General features: G+C 39.4%; 1 protein-coding gene across 5 annotated transcripts; it reads right to left on the reverse strand.

Moving 5' to 3' along the window:
- Positions 1 to 458: 458 nt before the first annotated feature.
- LOC145774141 (uncharacterized) lies at positions 459 to 7,344 on the reverse strand. 5 transcript variants are annotated; one of them, XM_082585336.1, is made up of 6 exons: positions 7,096 to 7,344; positions 5,942 to 6,058; positions 5,170 to 5,308; positions 4,149 to 4,331; positions 3,208 to 3,336; positions 459 to 1,498 (listed from the first exon to the last, which is right to left on the reverse strand). In XM_082585336.1, exons 3-6 carry the CDS (start codon positions 5,200 to 5,202, stop codon positions 1,466 to 1,468), a joined length of 378 nt encoding a protein of 125 aa, XP_082441462.1. In that variant the 5' UTR covers positions 5,203 to 5,308; positions 5,942 to 6,058; positions 7,096 to 7,344; the 3' UTR covers positions 459 to 1,465. The 5 variants fall into 5 exon arrangements, with proteins under 5 accessions (XP_082441462.1, XP_082441431.1, XP_082441441.1 ...); XM_082585305.1 differs by having other exon boundaries at positions 459 to 2,709; XM_082585315.1 differs by having other exon boundaries at positions 459 to 2,709; positions 5,942 to 6,071.
- Between the last annotated feature and the right edge of the window lie 12,912 nt (positions 7,345 to 20,256).

Raw genomic sequence — 20,256 nt, forward strand, 5'->3', positions numbered from 1 at the left:
TTTTGCTGCGGTCAAACAAATTTTTCTTATATTATGTTGCTTGCATTTGATCTCATCCATTACCCCTGTTGCCCAAACAGCTTTAATTTATAGATTCCGCTCCGGCACTTTATTGGTCCCACAGGGCAGGGACCAATGAACTTTTTTTTCAAAATTTTAATATCAATAAATTAATAGCAGTTTACATAAGTTAATCTTTTTGACTTCTTCTTTTCCTTATATCATGCCCAAAACTATAGTGCTACTTTTTACATATCTTATATCTCGCTTCTAGCCTTTTCTCGAATTTTGCTATGCTGACGTGTATTGTTTTGATATGATGGTCAGAAATAAAAACAACTGAACTGAACTGAACTTGCAGGGGTTTAAGGTTTTATTGTTGGTTTAAATGTTTATTCCCCTGATGACAGCAGATACGCTGCTGGCGGAACAAAGCTTCAATGGCAACAGACGTAACGCAAATGAGTCTCAAGTTCTTTTATTCGTGAGTTCGAATTGAATTTAGATTTTGAATTTGAAAAGTTATCTTATGAGTCTGAGTCTGAGTTAATTTTCAGTAATATTATGAGTCTCTGTCTGAGTTAAAATTGTTTTGTGCAGAGGTATATATATAAACCACTTTCAGATAAAGGGAAAAGCAAACAGTTACGTAATTTAAAATTGGCAAATTCCAACAATGTTTACGAACTAGGTTGAACTCCTGCTAGTGAGATTCCGTCACGTGGTGAACTGCGGATGTAACGTTTTGTTAAAGCAGAGAAGATTGAAAGCGATGACTTGCCATTAAACAGAATCACTTGAGGAAAGCTGCCGGTGGTAGGTTATTTGAGTAAAAAATGATCCATCAATATTATCTCGGTGCACAACAGTGAGCCTTCTTAAGAAACGCAACTATTTATTCTCACTGTTGGGTTCAGTGAGTTTTTAAAAAACGTAAATTTTATGTGAGAATTACATTTTGTAGAGAGCTAAAAACAATGGAAATGCATTCGGGTCCCTACAATCACTCCCTGCAAATTTTAAGACCGTGGGATCGAAGATCACACGTTTTAAAATTAACAAAAAGGTGAAAGTAAAACTAAAAAATAAACACGATAATTGATGCAATAATGTGGTTTTGCAGGTCATAAAAATCAGATTGAAAAATCCTTTCAAAAAGCATGAATAAATGGCCTGAGCAAACAAAGGCACAAAAATATAGAAACGCATTAAAAATAATCACAAGTTTCATCGGATGAAAGTCTGGCGCAAGCAAGCCTTGACTTGCTATGTTTTTTTATGTATATATTTTTTGTTTTAAAAAGATATCATGCGAGCATGGCGTGTGTTCGTCTTTAAATCTCTGGCTTGATTCGAATAATGTCTTTATACTTCAGAGTTCGATATGATTAAGCTTCTCGTTTCTCACTTCATCAGAGTGTTTTGTTGCGTTTCGAGCTTTCCGAATCGAACCAGGCTTTGTGCGTCACTGCCAGTAAATATGCTCTGTTGATTTCTCCTGAAAGTAATAAAAATACAAGGTGCAGAAATAATGTGTTGTAGCTAAAACAGTATATAAAAAAACGATATCAAAACAATGCAAAGCGAATTAATTCACGCAAGAGCAATTAACAGTAACAGCAGCACTCACTATAGGACTTCTTATCTCAAAAAAACAAACAGTCTAATTATTGGTAGCGAATTAGAGATAATTTAGAAATACCGTCTGGGATGTAGAAAAAGGTAAAGAAACATAGAAAAGGTCGCAAGATAACGTTGAAAGAATATAGAGGTAGAGTATTGAAACGAAGAGAGAAAAACACACACGCATTTGGCTAACGCGAGCGATCGATTGACAAGAACCAAAATATCTGACCACAACTGAAGGATGGCACTGTGCTGAAGTTGAACTTCGTTTATGAAGTTGCAAAAAGCTTCCCAGCAAACATTGTACTTCGGCCCAACGTAGTGTGACAGTTGGTAAAATAATGCTCCTCCGTTGGCACTACGTTGTGACCGAAGTTGACCCAACGTATCTTGCACCATTCGTCGCAGTTGGGACAACTTCTTTAAAATATTTGGGCCAACGTTATCCCAACTCTGCACCCAACGTAGTTAATCGTTGGTACCCTACGATGGCCCAACGTATTTTGCACCATTCATCGCAGTTGGGACAACTTATTTTAAAATCTTTGGGCCAACGTTATCCCAACTCTACACCCAACGTAGTTCATCGTTGGTACCCTACGATGGCCCAACGTATTTTGCACCATTCGTCGCAGTTGAGCCGACTTCTTTTAAAATCTTTGGGTACGTAATCCCAACTCTACTGCCAACGTAGTTCATCGTTGGTACCTACGCTGGCCAAACGCACTTTGCACCTTTCGTCGCAGTTGGCCATACATATTTTGCACTAATCATTGTAGTTGAGCAAAGTTGGTTAAATTTAACCTGCAATTTAAAGTTGACACTGTCCTGATGATCCATATGCCAATACGATGATCATCTTCTTATACTGAGCAAATTAAAGTCAATGATGTAAACAAACGTAAAGTTGTTGAAACATACATTTATTCGAATGGTAAAATGCACCACCCATGCACAATTCACAGCTACGACAAGACATGCACAAAAGTCTAAAAACACAGTGAACTGAGGTACTTCATGCCTCATCAGAAGACTGCGCCTAGATGTAACAACGTGATCTGTGGCGGCCTCAAACGCCAGTACCTATAAAACAATATGCAACATATGTAAAGAAAATATACTGTACAGTGCAAACTAGATCGTGTTTACAGCACCGTGAAAGAACATACTCTAATTGCTACATATCTCATGGATATGTGTATGCAACACCCGGTTATTTTACAATAACAAGCATTTTTTTAATACATCCTAACATTCCTCAGTATGTTTTAATTCTGTAATACGTAGCCTATACGATGGGGTGGGGAATGGGTAGGCTATACCGTTATGTTCTATTAACCTCTAACATTAATGCACATTCGTTAATCGTGTTAATGTAGTTTGCCTTCTCTAACCAGTGCAAATTATTATTGTTATCTTTTGATAGATCTTCGAAGTCAAGTCTTAAAATGTGTGCATATTTCTTGAAGTTCTGCTCCAGTAATAAACTAATCGCTGGTTTAGTAAATAAAAATGCTTTTATTGCCCTTATTGAGAGAATAGTAACGATTTGTCAGTGACGGAGAGAACAAATGAACATACCCGCAGTACTTTTTTTAGCAAGACGTTTAAGCCGGCCCCTATCGCGGTCTTCCCACGTCTTAAACCAGTCGCCCAGTTTGTGGTCGATTTCTTGTAGAGTGCATGATTTCGTATTGCTCTGGACAACATCTATAAGTAAAGCAATTTTGTAAACAAATAATGTTACATCGATTTTTATTTTGACACAATCATCTACAGCAGTGGCCAGCGGCTCTTAACCTGTGGATAATTACTCAATCTGGGAAAGTTTGAGGTCTTCCAGAGGGCAATGAGCAGGACAGTGCAAATTATTACCAATTTTTAATCAAACTTAAATCATTGTTGGGTTTGGCTATTCCATTCAATTGATTGCCAAAGACTAATAAAATTGGTACGAATGGAATTAATTTTATGCTGCTGTTTGGAAGTCTTCACGAGAAGATGCAGAACAGTGTGTTCTTGTCGAAGGTTGCTTATTTGTGCGACTTTTTCTCTGACATAAACGCCTTAAACTGCTTGCAGGGAAAATGGACAAGGTTATGGGATTTAATAGACAAATAATAGATTTAAGATGCCCACCTTGCTTAAGTGGGGTAACGGGTCAGAAAAGGTTAAGAACGTTGCTCTTACAACCCGGGAAGGTCGGCCTTCCGGAGCTTTTCGCAGAGAAGGTCACCCTTCCCTGCGAAATCGGCCAGATCAATTTTCTAATCTCATCTTTTTTTATTGCACACGAGTAAACAGCAGGTGTTTTTCAACTGGATCTAGACTGAGGCATTAATCAGGGATAGTAAACAGCAAATTGACAAAAAAGATTACGAAAAAGGTAAACTTCAGATGCTGTAAAACTTATATCCAAGGTTGTTATTTCATTGAAAATCAATCATGAACAGTAAGTATTCTTTCTGGAGACGATATCATACCAACAAAAGGTGAATACAAAACTTAAACAAACTACTTACCTTAACCATGTTCTTTAAGTTTTGCATGGAATCAAAAGAAAACTTTTTCTCTCCACTTAATTTATTTTTCCCCTTCCCGGTCCGCGAGACGTAACTTGCGACTTCGTTTAACAGCACCTGAGGCATCAATCGATTAACCGTGTCGTATAGGCTCCTTCCTCCTATACGACACAGTTGTTTGAACTGCAATAGAACAGATGGATGTTGAAATGCATAAGCCGAGATTGTTAAAACAGCCCCATCAAACAGTCGCGGTGCGTACCAGGCTACCAGCGTACAATAGCATGAATTTTTTTGTATATTGGTGTGTACCATGTGATTATGTGCGATGAATTGTGCAATTAGCCTGTTGAGGCAGACATTAAATGGTTTAGAATTTATTCATTCAAGTCAGGGATATCTAGAGAAGGGGATATGAAGACTCGCAGCGATTGCCTTATTCTCATGACACTACCAGGGCGGTAGTTTACAGTGCTTTAAACATGTGGTTCTTTTTAAAATCGTAGAAAGTTTTGTAGTGCAGCTGGTACAATGAGTTACAGAAGACAGTTAGCAAATGTTACGTAGAGCATATTTAAAGAATACTTGTTTACAAAGACAGTTGAAAAGTTACCAGAAAGCGTTTTTTTTTAAACAAAGCCTTTGCAGTAGGCTAGATGTAAAGCAAGTATATGGGTAGTTGAATTAACAAGCAACCATGAGCATGCTGTGAATATCCAGGACCGATGCTAATAGCGCAATGCAAGTTATCATAACAAGATTTATTAAACTACTATTGGTGCCAATTGTCATTTTACGATAAACACAGATTATTTACGATAAACAAAACCCTTCTATTGTCAGATGTAATAAAAGCCTTCGTATCCCCTTCTTTAGATATCCCTGATTCAAGTTTAAACTCATTTTAGGCTAAATAGAAAAACTAACTCCCCACACATACAACTCATGTATTACCAAAAATGTGGGTGACTTTAGATAGGTAATGCGCAGTAAGAACTAAGAACATATCGTGTTCACTAACCACAATCTGATAGGTCTCCTCATTCTCCAGCATGCTGTTTACGGTTTTTAATTCCGCTATGGTTGTAGCAGGAAGAGGAACATCCTCATTTGACGTTGCTCTGTCAGAATTGTTTGAAGATAAGTGAACATTTTTCCTTCTGTAAGCAAACGTAAATCCTGTTACAGTGAGCATATGTATACTTAATATCTACTAGTAGTTGGGCTTAGATTTGTGCTTGTAACCCAATATTGATAACCTTAACCACAATGTCTGGTTGGCTAAAGCTTGCTTTCCAATAAAAAGCACTGTTCTTACTTTTGCAACACAACCGCTGTGAGGACAATCATGGGTTCCACTCCGATACCAAGTTTGGTCAGTTACTCGGGAGATGACAATAGGAAGGGAGACTAGATCCGGGTGAGAATCTTTTTCAAGGTGCCACACATGACGATTAGGATATATATATATTTAAAATGGACAAAAACACTTTAAAGTTTTCAGAAAAACTAGCGACAATCAACAAACAAGGAAGAAATTTTTACAGAAGCAGATAATTCTTTATATCTGATTTATCCGGGTCAGCCGTTTTCTTCAGGACTGCAGACTGTGGGGGGAAAAGCACTTTGTTTTTTAGGAGGGCAATGAAACAATGCAACAACGTAATCTGTACTAAGTGTACTAATCTGATTATGGTCTAACTTGTGTTGTATCGTAAAACCCTATAGGAAGTATTACAACAGTTAATCGCTGTTTCATGTTAACAATTATGTCAAACATTAGATAGACATACCTGTGTTTTCTCTTTTCGTGCAAAACACCTTTGGATGAAGATTGTGATTCATTGTCATCTGTTGATGACAATTCAACATCACTTCGTAATGTGTATTCTTTACACCATCTTTCAGCCCTTCGCAAGTCATCTAATATGTATATATCAAAATATATGTTAAAGCTTTCATAGATAAAACTAAGTCTCCTTATAAGTACTAAGTTCAGGTGTCGTGAGTGGTCAGTAAAGCCCATCGCCGCATGCTTTGTATCCGGGCCGCACAGCTACTCGAGTAAGATTACTGCAGCAGTAGCGATTCACTGGCAGCACGATGTGTGAAACTTACCCTTACTTCATTCTAACACAGGGGTGGGGAACCTGCGGCCCGTGGGCCGAATGCGGCCCGCGTGACTGTTCCATGTGGCCCGCGTCAAAATTTCTTTACCCAGAATATATTGAAACAACAGCTCAAAAAAGAGTAGGCTCTGCAATCTGCATTCTCGGTATATTGCGAATGGCCTTCTATGACTAGTTAATCCATCATAGAAGGCCATTTGTAACAACAATGTGTACGTCACAATGTGACCAGTTATTGTGAATCGGTCAGTTATGCCATTCGGGAAAAGTGTTTTGCGGAGTAGCCTACTTAAAGTGTTTTGCAGAGTTAGCCTACTTCTCAAATTAGCAAAATTTTTCGTTGTACAATGGCTTCTGCAAAGAAAAGAAAGATTGGTGATGAAGGCAGAATGTTCCAGCATTTTTTATTCGCTGCATTTTTATCTGTAAATAAAATTTCGAAATTTTTAGTGGCCCGCCTGTGTTATTTCTCATTTTATGTGGCCCGCAATACTAAAAAGGTTCCCCACCCCTGTTCTAACACAACACAGCTAGCAAGAATGAAGTACCAATTTATCATCTTGGTGTGACTCAGTCCGAACATGAACCCGATACCTACAAACAGAGGGTGCACATGCTAACCACTAGGCCAGACAATCGGTATAAAAATGCAGATAATTCAACTGAACAGCAGTGGACACTGGAGAATGTGCAAAATAATGGTAAATCAAGCATTTTAACACAATTTGCTATTTTATAGAAAGCATCAGAACATAGAGTTTGAAAATTAAACTTCAGTCATATAACATGTACCGGTAATATATTGAGATGTAGCCCACCTGTTTCATAAAGAATGGTTACAGTGTATTCTGCTCAATCACTTTTAACGGTGGCCATTGATTCCAACAAACCTTTGTAGCGCAATTTCGATGCACAAGGTGGCCATTTTGACAAATGTTTTTTACGGTTTGACCAAAGTGAACATATTACTTCCACAGGCATGTTCCGCTCTTTACAAAATTGCACAACTTGGTACCGGTACATTGCATCAGTAATTATATAACTAACACCTACAGAAAGTTCTGATATAAACTGAAACACAATATGATGTAAAGAAGTGGTTGTCAAAAGCCGGTCCGCAGAAGATCTTACTTTCTGCAAAGCTTATTTTAATATGGAGTCATTAGCATATTGTCAAATTGTGATTGCACTGTGAAACATGCACATCTGTAAAACTGACATGTCTCTATGTAAAATTGTTTGATAATATAGGTGAACTTTTTGATGACCTAATTCTGTGCTGTTAATGATATTTTTGTGACAAATTGTGCGTAGTTTTCAAAAAATTTTGCAACACAGAAATACATAACCAAATGGGGAATTTTGTCCTTGATTTTGAAAAATTTCAAAATCGTTGGTGACGAAAATCTAGAATTAGATAAATTTGAAGTTCCAGGATAGTCAAAGCCTGCAATAGAAATTTGCCAGAACCGGAGTTTGAGAAAGCAAAGATCTAAGTCATATATTTTTATTTGAGGAAAAAACTTGATGTTGTCCAGTGTAATAATTGTATGCACTGGCAAGTAAACACAGTGCAAACACACGCCATGTAGCTGACAACTGTTGAACTTCAAATATCACTACTTTTTGTTAAAATATATGCTCTTAAGATCTAAATCAAATATAAGCACTTTTTGTAGTATTAATAGTTTACCCTGAAGAATATATCTGAGTCAACTGAACAAACCTTACCTGAGTTTCATTATGTGCGCTACTTGCGTTTTCCTGCACTAAGCTGCCAGCTATGAAGCTAATGCAATGTGCAAAACTGCAAATGTCAGCCAATACAAATGTCGTCACGCCGTCAGCTTTGAAGCTAATTAATGCAAACGTCCTCCATTGGGGTTTTCGCGCGTTTTTTACTATCGCACGTCACAGACAAAGTAGCTTCTGATTGGCTCGAGACACTAACAATGGCGGACATTTTTTTAAAATTTCTCAATCGAGATGCGACAAGCGCAATCTAGTTGTTATAAGATGTCTATGGTTAAAGTGCTTACCTACGAACACATGGTAAAGGGAACTGTGGTACAATTATTCAGCTCAGTGTTATCATATTTTGTTTCAAAAATAAAATGAAAAAAACGAAAACAAAAATGAACCGAGCACGCAAAAATTGCGAGATGAAACTACAGCCTTGATTTGCGAATTAGTGTTTTTGTTCAGAATTAGTGATCCTCATAGTATTGCATGATTTAGAAAAACATTTCAATTTTTTTTTCCTTAAAACAATAATGTAAAAAAATTGAGATATTACCGTAGTACATCCGCAAATAATGACGTTGGCCCAACGTTTTGTACAACTGCACACCAACATTAGCAAGACCGACTTTCTAATTCTAAGTTTTTTTGCATTTTCATTGTCCCATTACAATTGTAAAAGGAATACAATAAAGCAAACTTAAATAATTCTTCGTAGGTATTATCAATTAAAATATTTCCAAAGTCGGCAAAGTTGGCAAAACTACACTACCCTCAGCCAACCCGAACAACCGTCAGCCAACGTTGGGCCAAAGAAAAATGTTTACTGGGTTCGGCAAAAATACAGCCAGCGATTTAGCTTGAGCTGCAAAAAAAAACCTGCTATAGTTGCAGTGTATCGCAATGCGATTGTAAAATGTATTTGAGGACCTAAACAATGTTGTTTTACAAATGAGAATAGACTGTGCTATTTCTCAGGCTATGTCAAAACATGCCCTTCAACATGCCAGGTTGACATCGATAAAAAGTAAAAAGATAATGCCATGTGGGACTATGTAGTACCATTAGCCACATGCTTTGAGAGGGTACATGGGGGCCTGGTTGGCTCCATTAGCCACGTTGCTTAGAGAAGAGTGCGTGGGGGCCTAGTTTAGCTCCATTAGCCACGCTGCTCAGGGAATAAACAAAAAATTCAAGCATAGTAGCTTGTAAAAATCAGTGCTATCAAGAAAAGCGTTATTACGTCAGAAATTTTGTTCCACGTCAACAAAATGACGCCAGCGCAAGTTTGTGTATATTTAGAAAAAATAGAGATTTATTTATAGGAAGAACTATGCCGAAATTTTGGAGAACAGAGAATAAAGATAAATGAGAGAAAATACGAGAGAGTTGAAGGTTTAACGCGTACCAATTTGCAATTAATAATACTTTTGAAAAGGCTGGCGACAAAAATACTACGTGTTCATTCATTGATTCCAACAAGCCATTTTTGCTAGTGCATTGTGATTCGAAAGCTAAATGCGTCAACAAAAATTAGACGTTCTTTTGAATTACAAGCATTTGTCTCTATCGACGATCATCGATGTAAAATAACGTTGTTTTTGTGAATTAGGCAAGGGCTCTTTTTGCTTAACGGTTAAAATACAATATGCAATATTAAAGCATGAGAGACAAGCGTACAAGTTAATTATCGACATAGTTTCTACAACTGCTGAAAACGCTGAAAATGTGAAAAGACTTTGCAAAAAAAGACAAATTATAAATGCTTCCATTTGCGAATTGGGTAAGGGCTATAGATAATTTAACAACAAAATTAAAAGAAGCACTCGCCGTTATAGTTGATTCTTGGATGGAAAGTCTTTAATTTTTGGTCTTCGACTTGAAGTTGACGATACTGTAGTACTCCTTTTTGGTTGAGCTTGCTTGTTCTTCTCTTCTTTCTTTCAAGACAACACTCGGGTCACCAATGCAGGGGTTTAATGTTTTATTTGTATTATAATGTTTATTCCCCTGATGACAGCAGATACGCTGCTGGCGTCGTCGTCGTCAGCGTATGCTCAAATTCTATGAATGGAGACAAAGGACCAGATGAACTTCAATTCGCTTTTAATTCCAATTCATACACAACATGAATTTGTTGTATATCCGGATTTCGAGCATTTAGCTTTCTTCAGTACAACTTTTGAATTGCGAATGAATAACACTACAAATGAACTGGTATTTATAGCGAAAAAGGTTCCACGTTGACAGCGATGGCATTGCAAAACCAACGTCAATCACTGCCACAACGTGGAGCAAACAATTTAGACAGTGGCGAAACGGTTGAACGAACAATGGATAAAGGCCTACCATGGCCACCTGAAGATGCGGCCTGATTTGTCACATTTTGCAAATTTTGATTACAGCTACTGCTAGTGCTTGACTGACATTTTTTGAGATGTTTTTACTTTTTGCGGTTTCCTAATGACATAAAACTTTTTTGTTGCCTTGGGGAAGCAGTAGCAAATGAGAAAAAGTAAGTTGAAAAACGCAAAATCAGACTGTTATTGAAAAATTAACAGTCTGACTAAAATCTACAAAATCAAATTTTCTTTGTTTTTCAACATGTGAGGATGTTAAAACCTATTGTGTCATCTGGGGAAAAGAGTAAAGAAAGCGTAAAAGTCTAATTTTTAGAAAAATGTATTTAAACGTTCGCCCAAAGTTAGAAAAACCTGGAAATTTCTGCAAAATGTGACAAATCAGGCCGTATCTTTAGGTGGCCATGGGCCTACCAATAAAATTAACACGTGGAGAAATTTGCGTTAACAATATCGACGTGGAATTTCATTGCGCTAGTTTAACGTCTTTGCGGACCAGTATAAACTGTAATTTAATGCATATAGCAAACCTCGAGAAAGACGATAAGAGCTAGGAGGCGTATCCACTGAAAGTTACCTTAAACAAGAAATTACAAGAACTGCAGGGGTTCTAGGTTTTTTTTATATTAAATGTTTATAACCCCTGATGACAGCAGAACCGCTGCTGGCGTAACAAAGCTTCGATGGCGTAGAGATAACGCAATGAGTCTCAAGTTCTTTTATTCGTGAGTTCGAGTTGAATTTAGATTTTGAATTTGAAAAGTTATCTTCTGAGTCTGGGTTAATTTTCAGTAATATTATGAGTCTCTCTCTGAGTCTCTGTTAAAAATTGAATTTTATGAGTAAATCTTATATTATATTATGAGTCAAAATTGTTTTGTGCAGAGGTATATAAAGCACTTTCAGAAAAAGGAAAAAGAAACAGTTTCGTAATTTAAAATTGGCAAATTCCAACAATGTTTACGAACTAGGTTGAACCGTTGGTTGAACTCCTGCTAGTGAGATTCCATTGCAGAGGTGAATCGCGGATATACTGAATAAGCAATAAATGGCCATTTTAACAGACTCACTTGAGAAAAGCTGCCGGTGAAAGGTTATTTGAGTAAAAAATGATCCATCAATATTATCTCGGTGCACAACAAGTGAGTTTTCTTAAGAAACGCAACTAGCCTATTTATTCTCACTTAGTTTTTAAGAAACGTAAATGTTATGTGAGAATTACATTTTGTAGAGAGCTAAAAACAATGGAAATTCATTCGGGTCCCTACAGAACAACAATTTGCGCTACTACCGTTGTCCCTTTGTACGGCCAAGGACGACGAAGATTGTTGATTCCTTTTTTTCGACTTCTTGCTCTTCTTAGCCATTAGGAAAAGCAACTTGAGGCGTCCTTTGTCCAATTGCCTCGCAGACAGGGAATGCGAGCGGGTTTGCGAGAATTTCTAATGCAGTTTAGGACAGCCGTGGGTCACCGAACAAGTTCCTCGCTTGACTTCACTTAGCATACGGGACAGTGTGCTTTACACACGTCTAGAGGGGGGCGTCGTCAGCGTATGCTCAAATTCTATGAATGGAGACAAAGGACCAGATGAACTTCAATTCGCTTTTAATTCCAATTCATACACAACATGAATTTGTTGTATATCCGGATTTCGAGAACAAAGCTTCAATGGCAACAGACGTAACGCAAATGAGTCTCAAGTTCTTTTATTCGTGAGTTCGAATTGAATTTAGATTTTGAATTTGAAAAGTTATCTTATGAGTCTGAGTCTGAGTTAATTTTCAGTAATATTATGAGTCTCTGTCTGAGTTAAAATTGTTTTGTGCAGAGGTATATATATAAACCACTTTCAGATAAAGGGAAAAGCAAACAGTTACGTAATTTAAAATTGGCAAATTCCAACAATGTTTACGAACTAGGTTGAACTCCTGCTAGTGAGATTCCGTCACGTGGTGAACTGCGGATGTAACGTTTTGTTAAAGCAGAGAAGATTGAAAGCGATGACTTGCCATTAAACAGAATCACTTGAAGAAAGCTGCCGGTGGTAGGTTATTTGAGTAAAAAATGATCCATCAATATTATTTCGGTGCACAACAGTGAGCCTTCTTAAGAAACGCAACTATTTATTCTCACTGTTGGGTTCAGTGAGTTTTTAAGAAACGTAAATGTTATGTGAGAATTACATTTTGTAGAGAGCTAAAAACAATGGAAATGCATTCGGGTCCCTACAAACTGTATGTCTGTGAAATGACCTACAAATTGCATCTGTCGCCTTTTTCTAACTGTTAAATAACCCTTCTTTCTGTGTTTGCCAATTACAGAATGTTCTGTGTTTGCCAATTACAGAAGGTAAAGCCCTGGGCCCTGACCACCTTTGCCCGGAGCTGATACTCCATGCTGCTGCCTCCTTAAAGTCCTGGTTAAAAGACTTCCTTTCCTGCTGTTTGCGCCACCTGAGAATTCCCAGAATCTGGAGAAGAGCCCTTGTGGTTGCAGTTCCTAAGCCGAATAAGCCCCCAGGGGACCCGAAGAGCTACCGTCCAATCTCACTGCTCTGCATCCCCTTCAAGATCCTCGAGAGACTCATCTACGCCCGTGTCGAACCAATAATAGATCCGCAGCTCCCCCGTGAACAAGCTGGTTTCCGACACGGACGATCAACCGTAGATCAGGTCACACTTATGACCCAAGACATTGAGGACAGCTTCTCGGCTAAGAAGAAGGCTGGCGCCGTGTTTGTTGATCTCACGGCTGCCTATGATACCGTATGGCATAGCGGCCTTACCTGCAAGTTACTCCGTCTGCTCCCTGACAGACACATGGTCCATATGATGATGGAACTTGTGCAAAACCGCAGTTTTACCCTCACAACCGGTAGCGGTCGTCAAAGCAGACTACGTCGACTTAAAAACGGCGTCCCACAGGGCTCAGTCTTGGCTCCTCTCCTGTTCAACATATACACCTACGACTTGCCACCCACCATCTCCAGGAAGTATGCTTACGCAGACGACCTGGCACTTCTGCACTCAGCAGGAAACTGGCAGTCAGTGGAGAGGAACCTCAGCCAAGACATGCAAACACTATCAGCATACCTCCAGAAATGGAAGCTACAGCTCAGCAAGTCAAAGACAGTGTCGGCGGCCTTCCACCTTAACAATCGGGAGGCACAGCGTGAGATAAACACCAACATTGATGGGGAACGCCTGCCCTACTGTGCCGAACCTACATACCTCGGCATAACCCTAGACAGGTCACTCACGTACCGCCGGCACTTGAAGTCACTGTGCAAAAAACTATCTACACGCGTCGCACTTTTGAGGCGATTGGCGGGTTCCGGCTGGGGAGCTGGTGCCAAAACTCTTCGCACAGCTACCCTAGCCCTTGTTCATTCCACCGCTGAGTACTGCGCGCCGGTCTGGTGTCGTAGTTCTCACACCCACCAGATTGATACCGCCATCAACGACGCACTGCGTACTGTGACTGGATGCCTGCGTCCCACTCCAACGGACTGCCTACCCATCCTAGCAGGCATCCAACCCGCTGAGCTACGCCGTAAAGGAGCCACGATTTCTCTCGCCCGCCGCGCTTTGGACCCCGACCATCTCCTCCATGCAGCACTCAAGAGACCACCACCTATAAAGCAGCGGCTGAAATCAAGACGCCCCTTTGTGCCTGCCGCACAACAACTACTTAAGAACGCAGAAGAACTTGGTTTAAGTGCGGCACACTGGACGAACCATATGTGGAACACGGAGTGGCAAAATCACACCTCCACGCTCCGTGACTTCATACCCGACGCCGATCCCCGTCCACCAGGGATGTCCCTCGCAAGGCTTGCGTGGGTCAGGCTTAACCGCCTGCGAACTGGCGTTGGCCGGTTTCGTTCGGAAATGCACAAGTGGGGCCTGGCTCCTTCATCAGAATGCGAGTGTGGTGCCACTGAACAGACTGCAGACCATGTCATCCATCACTGCCTAATCCACCGGCCTCCACACGGTGCGCATGGTCTGAGGGTCCTGGACGACGAGACTGCTGAGTGGCTGAAGATTTCCTGCCCTCCAATCTAGCCTGGAAAGATCGCTCATACGCCATCATCATCACAGAATTTCGTCACTACTTTTCTTTTTAGTCCAAGTAATCATCTCACTTGAAACTTTAAAAAAGTTTAAACGAATCGATCGATCGCATAGTGAAACGAAATTGCTTGAATTTGGAAACAAACATTTTTTCATCAAGAAACACCTATTGAAACCACGCCAAAGAATTTTACTTCGAAACGAGATCAAATTTGCCGATATTTTCGAACTATTGTTATTTCATCAAGCTCTAATTTCTGTGGCAGACGTAATAGCCTTAACTGAAAACGGATCAAATAAAAGCATTTCAGAAAAGTTCGGAATGATATAATTGAATAAGATGCGTCACTAAACTGCAGCCTATACTCGCAGCCGTTGACACGCAACAAAGCTTGGTGGTTATAAAAGTGAATTTTTTAGATTTTTGAGAAATGCCCAAAGAAAAAGTATCCGAAGTTATTTGTTGTGTTGGTACAATATCTTTCGAATGAAAAATGCTGATTTAACTGGGATGAAGTGACTGAAGATTTCCCAAGTCGTCTCAACGGAGCTTGATTGAAAATAATCATCCGACGACGTTAAATCGACGTATTAAATAGTAGATATGGCGCAGTAAAATGGTATCTCCTTTTATGACAGGTCAGCAAACTGAACTACCGGAGAAAAATGACTGTTGTGCTTCAAAGAGATAAGGAAATGCTGAAGAGAAGCAGTCAGTGGACCATAGCATTCAGTTCAAAGCTAAAATACCAGCAGCTTGAACACTATTATGCCTCAAGCTATAGAGTTTTAACTTGTTTCTGTGTAGTTACAATACTACGATTTGACTTCATTTCTAACTTATTAAGCTATCTATACGTTCACTGTTTTCAAAAAATATCTTTCTGCTGTGACTTGAATTAAAATGTTGTACGGAACATAGAAGAGTTTTCGTTTTAAATGCAGTTGAGGACAAAACATAAGCTACTGGCACGATTGATAGTCAAGTCAATTTATTTTGTTTCAATAGCGCCACATAATAACCAAACAAGCAGAGTAAATGAAAAGTAAAAACAATACATCGTAACTTACAGCTGTTGGTAATTATGGCGCAATGAGGATGGTAGCGAAAAACCATAAGCGATCATCTAGCCATAAGAGCAGATTTAGCAGTAGACTGCTAGATTCTTTTTCATACGTTGTTTTTGTGGGTTGTGAGTGTGACAACATGCAGCGACATGATTGAATTAATATCAGTAGCTTTGACAGGGCAGTCCAGGAGGCGCTTTTTAACCGTGATCCGGGATCTTTTAGGGGTCCACCCAAAAACTTTTGAAGACCGAGTGATGTAATGAAAATGTAACATTCGAGATGAATACATTGTGGTTTTGATAGCTGTAAGTTTTGTAGAAATCATGTAGTTTTTATTTGGATGAATTTAGTTAAATAGGTTACTAATTGTGAGTTAAGCAAACCGACAGAATAGGCCTACTGTGTTGAAGCAAAAAATTGCCAATTGTTTATGGGGAGCAAGCCTCCTTTGTAACCTTTTCGCTTGCTTGGCTCTCAATATTTACTTTGATTCTTTCTAGAGATGTACCGATATATCGGTATCGGCATCGGTATCGGTGATATCGGCCATTTTTTGAGTATCGGTATCGGCATCGGTATCGGCAAAAGTTGGCCGATACTGTGGCCGATACTAAACATGTAAAAAAAAGGAGTTTGCTGGGGATTTTCTGCAGAAGCACAAATATAGATTTTTTAAAGTTGTAACTAACGTCACATTGATGTAGAAAAATAAAAACCTGTTCAAATTTTTGATACCTCACACTCCCATGACTTCATGCGCGCACCTTTTGGCATTGTCTGCTTACAGTGATTCTTTCACTCAAACAAAACGTTTTGTTTCAGCAGTTTTGCGTTGTTCGATTCTTAAGTTGTGAAGGAGACTCAATTTCTTCAATATTTATCATTTGTGTTTCTCTTTTACTCTTATCAGAGGATAAAACCAGGCCAGGACTGCCCAGGTGGCGGAAATGTGTAATTTTGCATCGTTCTAGCGTTGCTGGACGTTTGGGGGACCCGTGTAACTTGGTTGTTTTTGGTGGTCTGGTTCTGTCGGTTTGTGATTTGGTTTCCACTTTTCGTTGTGGTGGACTCGCCAAGCTTGGGCAATGTCGTGGCGGAGTGAGTGGGAGCGGTGGACTGCGGGTCCTCGCTGGGCTGGTCAATAAGTGGCCTTGTTGCGCCTGGGATGGCGGCCTCGTTGTGGGGGGAGTGTTCTTCCCGGCTGTCGGCGCGGGCGCTCACTGGTGCGGCGGACTGTTGCGGTTCGCTGGCCATAGCGGTGTGGCTTCCACACTAGCCATTTAGACCATCCAATCAACTATATGTTTCTCGGCAGCCATTTTGTAGCAAGAATTGACATCGACAAGAACTGAAATGACTAGTGTGGAAGCTGCACCGTTGTGGTTGGCAGGTCGCAGCTGCTCGCTGTGCTGGTGGGTGCTCGGCCTTGTGCTGGTGGCCGGGAGGGGCGCTCCTTTCTTTGCGGTGGGGTTGTCGTATTGGGCGCGGCAGGACCGTTTTGATCGGTTTGGTGAGGATTCGTGGTCCCATTGCTTTCGTTTTGGGCCTGCTTGTTCTGCCGTGGCATTGTTTGAGCTTGGTTGGTTTGTTGCAGCGAGGGGTGGAAGTTGGGTTGCGGACTGGTGGTGCCGGCTTGCTGGGGGTTGCAAGGGTTTTTTGCACCTTTAGCAGTGTGGGGGCGATGCGGGATTGTGCATTTTTGCTGCCTGGGTGGTCTTGGCCTGGCAAAAGCTTTTCAACCAAACGACAAGCGCCCTTAGGTTGCACATTACTTGTCGAATAGTTTTTGTACGACTACACAAATCACTTGGTTTACATTTTACATCTTATTATCAATTATGATTGCCTATATGGAGAGTTTGCGCAAACACTTTATTTAATTTTTCAGAAACCCCAATTATGATGTAATGTTTCTTCCCTTATACCCTAGTCCTCAATTATGGTGGCCTTTCATTACTAAAACCTACTATTATGACACAACAATACGGTTGAGATTGGATTCTTGAATCTTTAATAAATAATGCCAATTGAAAGCTTTTTTTAATAGTTTTATGCAAATAAGGTAAAACTTAGCATTTGATATAATTCCTTGCAAGTACCAAAATTGCTTCTTTTTGTAACACCAAAGTATCGGCCAAAATATCGGTATCAGTATCGGTATCGGCCTAAAAAAGTGATATCGGTATCGGGATCGGTATCGGCCAAAATATTGGTATCGGTACATCTCTAATTCTTTCTTTAATTTTTCGTTATTAAAATTCTGGTGACCCTCCCAAAAAAATTCTAGATCCGCAACTGCGCCCAGGGTATTTGAACCAAGCCGTCCTTGTACTCTCAACGGCCCTAATTATTGTTGTAAATAGATAGATTGAACAAAGTGAGTAACTTACAATTTTCGATATCATATTATCTCCACCATGTCATATAAGCTATATCAGTAGGCTACCTTTTAGTGTTTTTACCATGTCATATAAGCTATATCAGTAGGCTACCTTTTAGTGTTTTTAGGTTTTTAGGTTTTCTCAATACACGTTAAAATAAGACAACACTGGTTATTTTGTGTAAAAAATGCAGCTTGATGGGCAAATTTTAGTAACGTCTGAAACCTGGGCCAAGGACCAACCATTCAACTATTGATAATAATGACGTATCTTGGCCGCTTTCAACACCTTTTTTGTACTGCTAAAAAACGTCCAATAGCCTATCATGAAAAACTTCTGAAAACCAGTTGTAGCCTACAGCATTTCCACTAATCCCAAGCAGTCGTAATGAGACAGCTATCACTGATATCTCAAGCAACTATCATTTCTTTTATTTCTTTTTTCCTAAAACTTTTACTTTTACCTTAGCTTAGAACATCATAACGGCAACTCGGGATTATAGAAAGGAAATGAAATTACTGGTTAGCAACCACGCAGGCTACTTAACAGACATGCCGAATTTCCGAAATTATGTATTCCGTGGTGTTTGTATCGAGACGTTGATCATAGTTGATGCAACGTGTAACGGTGTAACTGAAGAAGTCAGCTTCTGAGTTCCACTCGCATCCTTTGGCTATGCTGTGTGCCGCCAACCTATTAACGATGACGTAATAGACCTAAAATAATCCCATTCATAAGACGTGGTTTCACAGCGATCCTTTGTTATGGCAACTCGGAATGCCTTTATCTTGTATGTAAAATTAATTTTCTACAATCCAAACAAATTGCCAGTTGTTTTGCAGTTAATGCAAGCTAACATGACAAACATCCAGTCATAGAACAAGATTAATTTGCCTAATTTCAACTTTCTTGCAAATTCTATTTATAGAATCAAAATTGCAAATAATAAAATTTCAATACATGTAGTTGCAAGAATGTGAGTTAAAAAAATAAAAATTGATTTAATTTTTGTTGACAATGCTGTCCTCCAGCTCAAAGTGAATATAACGTCTGCACGCGATGGCTTCACATTCAATTAAAATCTGAGGTTTTCATCTCACGCGTTTTATAAAAAATAATACATTGGCAAGTAATATTATTGAATCACACTTATGACTTATGCAGCAATAAGTGATAATTTAATTTTGATTGACACGCGATGCCGATTTGGCAAGGCTTATACTGAAAACAATTTTAAAATATTATTGCATACCAAAGTCCAAAAGTAACAACTACAAAAATCATTGGGGGCAAATGGAGTAGCTAGTAAAAAAATTGTCCAAGTTACAGTTTATTTTAGGCCAATAACTTTTAACGTTTTTCGGTGTTGCCACCGGTTTTGCCACTTTAAAGTCAACAAGCATTTCTCATTCCCCATAAATCAGGGGTGGGGAACCTGCGGCCCGCGGGCCGAATGCGGCCCGCGTAATTGTTCTATGTGGCCCGCGTCAAAATTTCGTAAAATTTTTTTTTTTTCTTTTGGAAAAGTGAAATCATTTGAAGCTAAATTACCTGTGGAAAGTACAACTTGAAAACAATAACACCGCACATTTTCCTACCTTGCAAGAGCAAAAGCTTTCTACAACAGCCAAATATAGGCTACCCATTGCCTATGTATGTGTCAATCTTATGGAGACATTTAATGCAAGATTTTTGGACATAAAGAGTAAAGAAATGGAGTTAGATATTTTTGCCTCTCCTTTCAATGTGGTTGCAACTGATGTTCCTAGTAACTTCCAACATGAAATAGTAGAGCTCACAGAGTGACGGTACGTTGAAAGCGATGTACCAAAACATTCCACTGCTCAACTTTTATCAACGCTACATAAATGCTGATGATTTTCCAGTCATGCAGAAACATGCTTTGAAATATGTGTCTCTGTTTGGAAGCACCTACCGTTGCGAGCAGTTTTTTTCCAAATTGAATCTAACAAAAAGTCGGCTTCGCTCCAGAGTCTCCAGACTGACTGATAAAAACGTGGAGATGTAGTTAAGAGTTGCAACATCTTCCGTGTCAGCAGACATCACACGACTCACCAAAAATAAAAACTTTCAGCCATCCCACTAGCTGTGAAAGTGAAATAAATCATTGTCTACTTCGCTGCATTTTTCATCTGTAAATAAAATTTCGAAATTTTAGTGGCCCGCCTGTGTTATTTCTCATTTTATGTGGCCCGCATTACTAAAAAGGTTCCCCACCCCTGCCCTAAATTGACCGAAAATGCATAATCATCCACAAGCCAGAATGTGAGCTTAAAACAGGTAACAAGTCATATAGGCCTCTTATCTAATAGGCTTTGAGCAAAATAGT

The sequence above is a fragment of the Aplidium turbinatum genome, chromosome 1, assembly GCF_918807975.1.
Source record: "Aplidium turbinatum chromosome 1, kaAplTurb1.1, whole genome shotgun sequence".
Taxonomy (NCBI): Eukaryota; Metazoa; Chordata; class Ascidiacea; order Aplousobranchia; family Polyclinidae; genus Aplidium; species Aplidium turbinatum.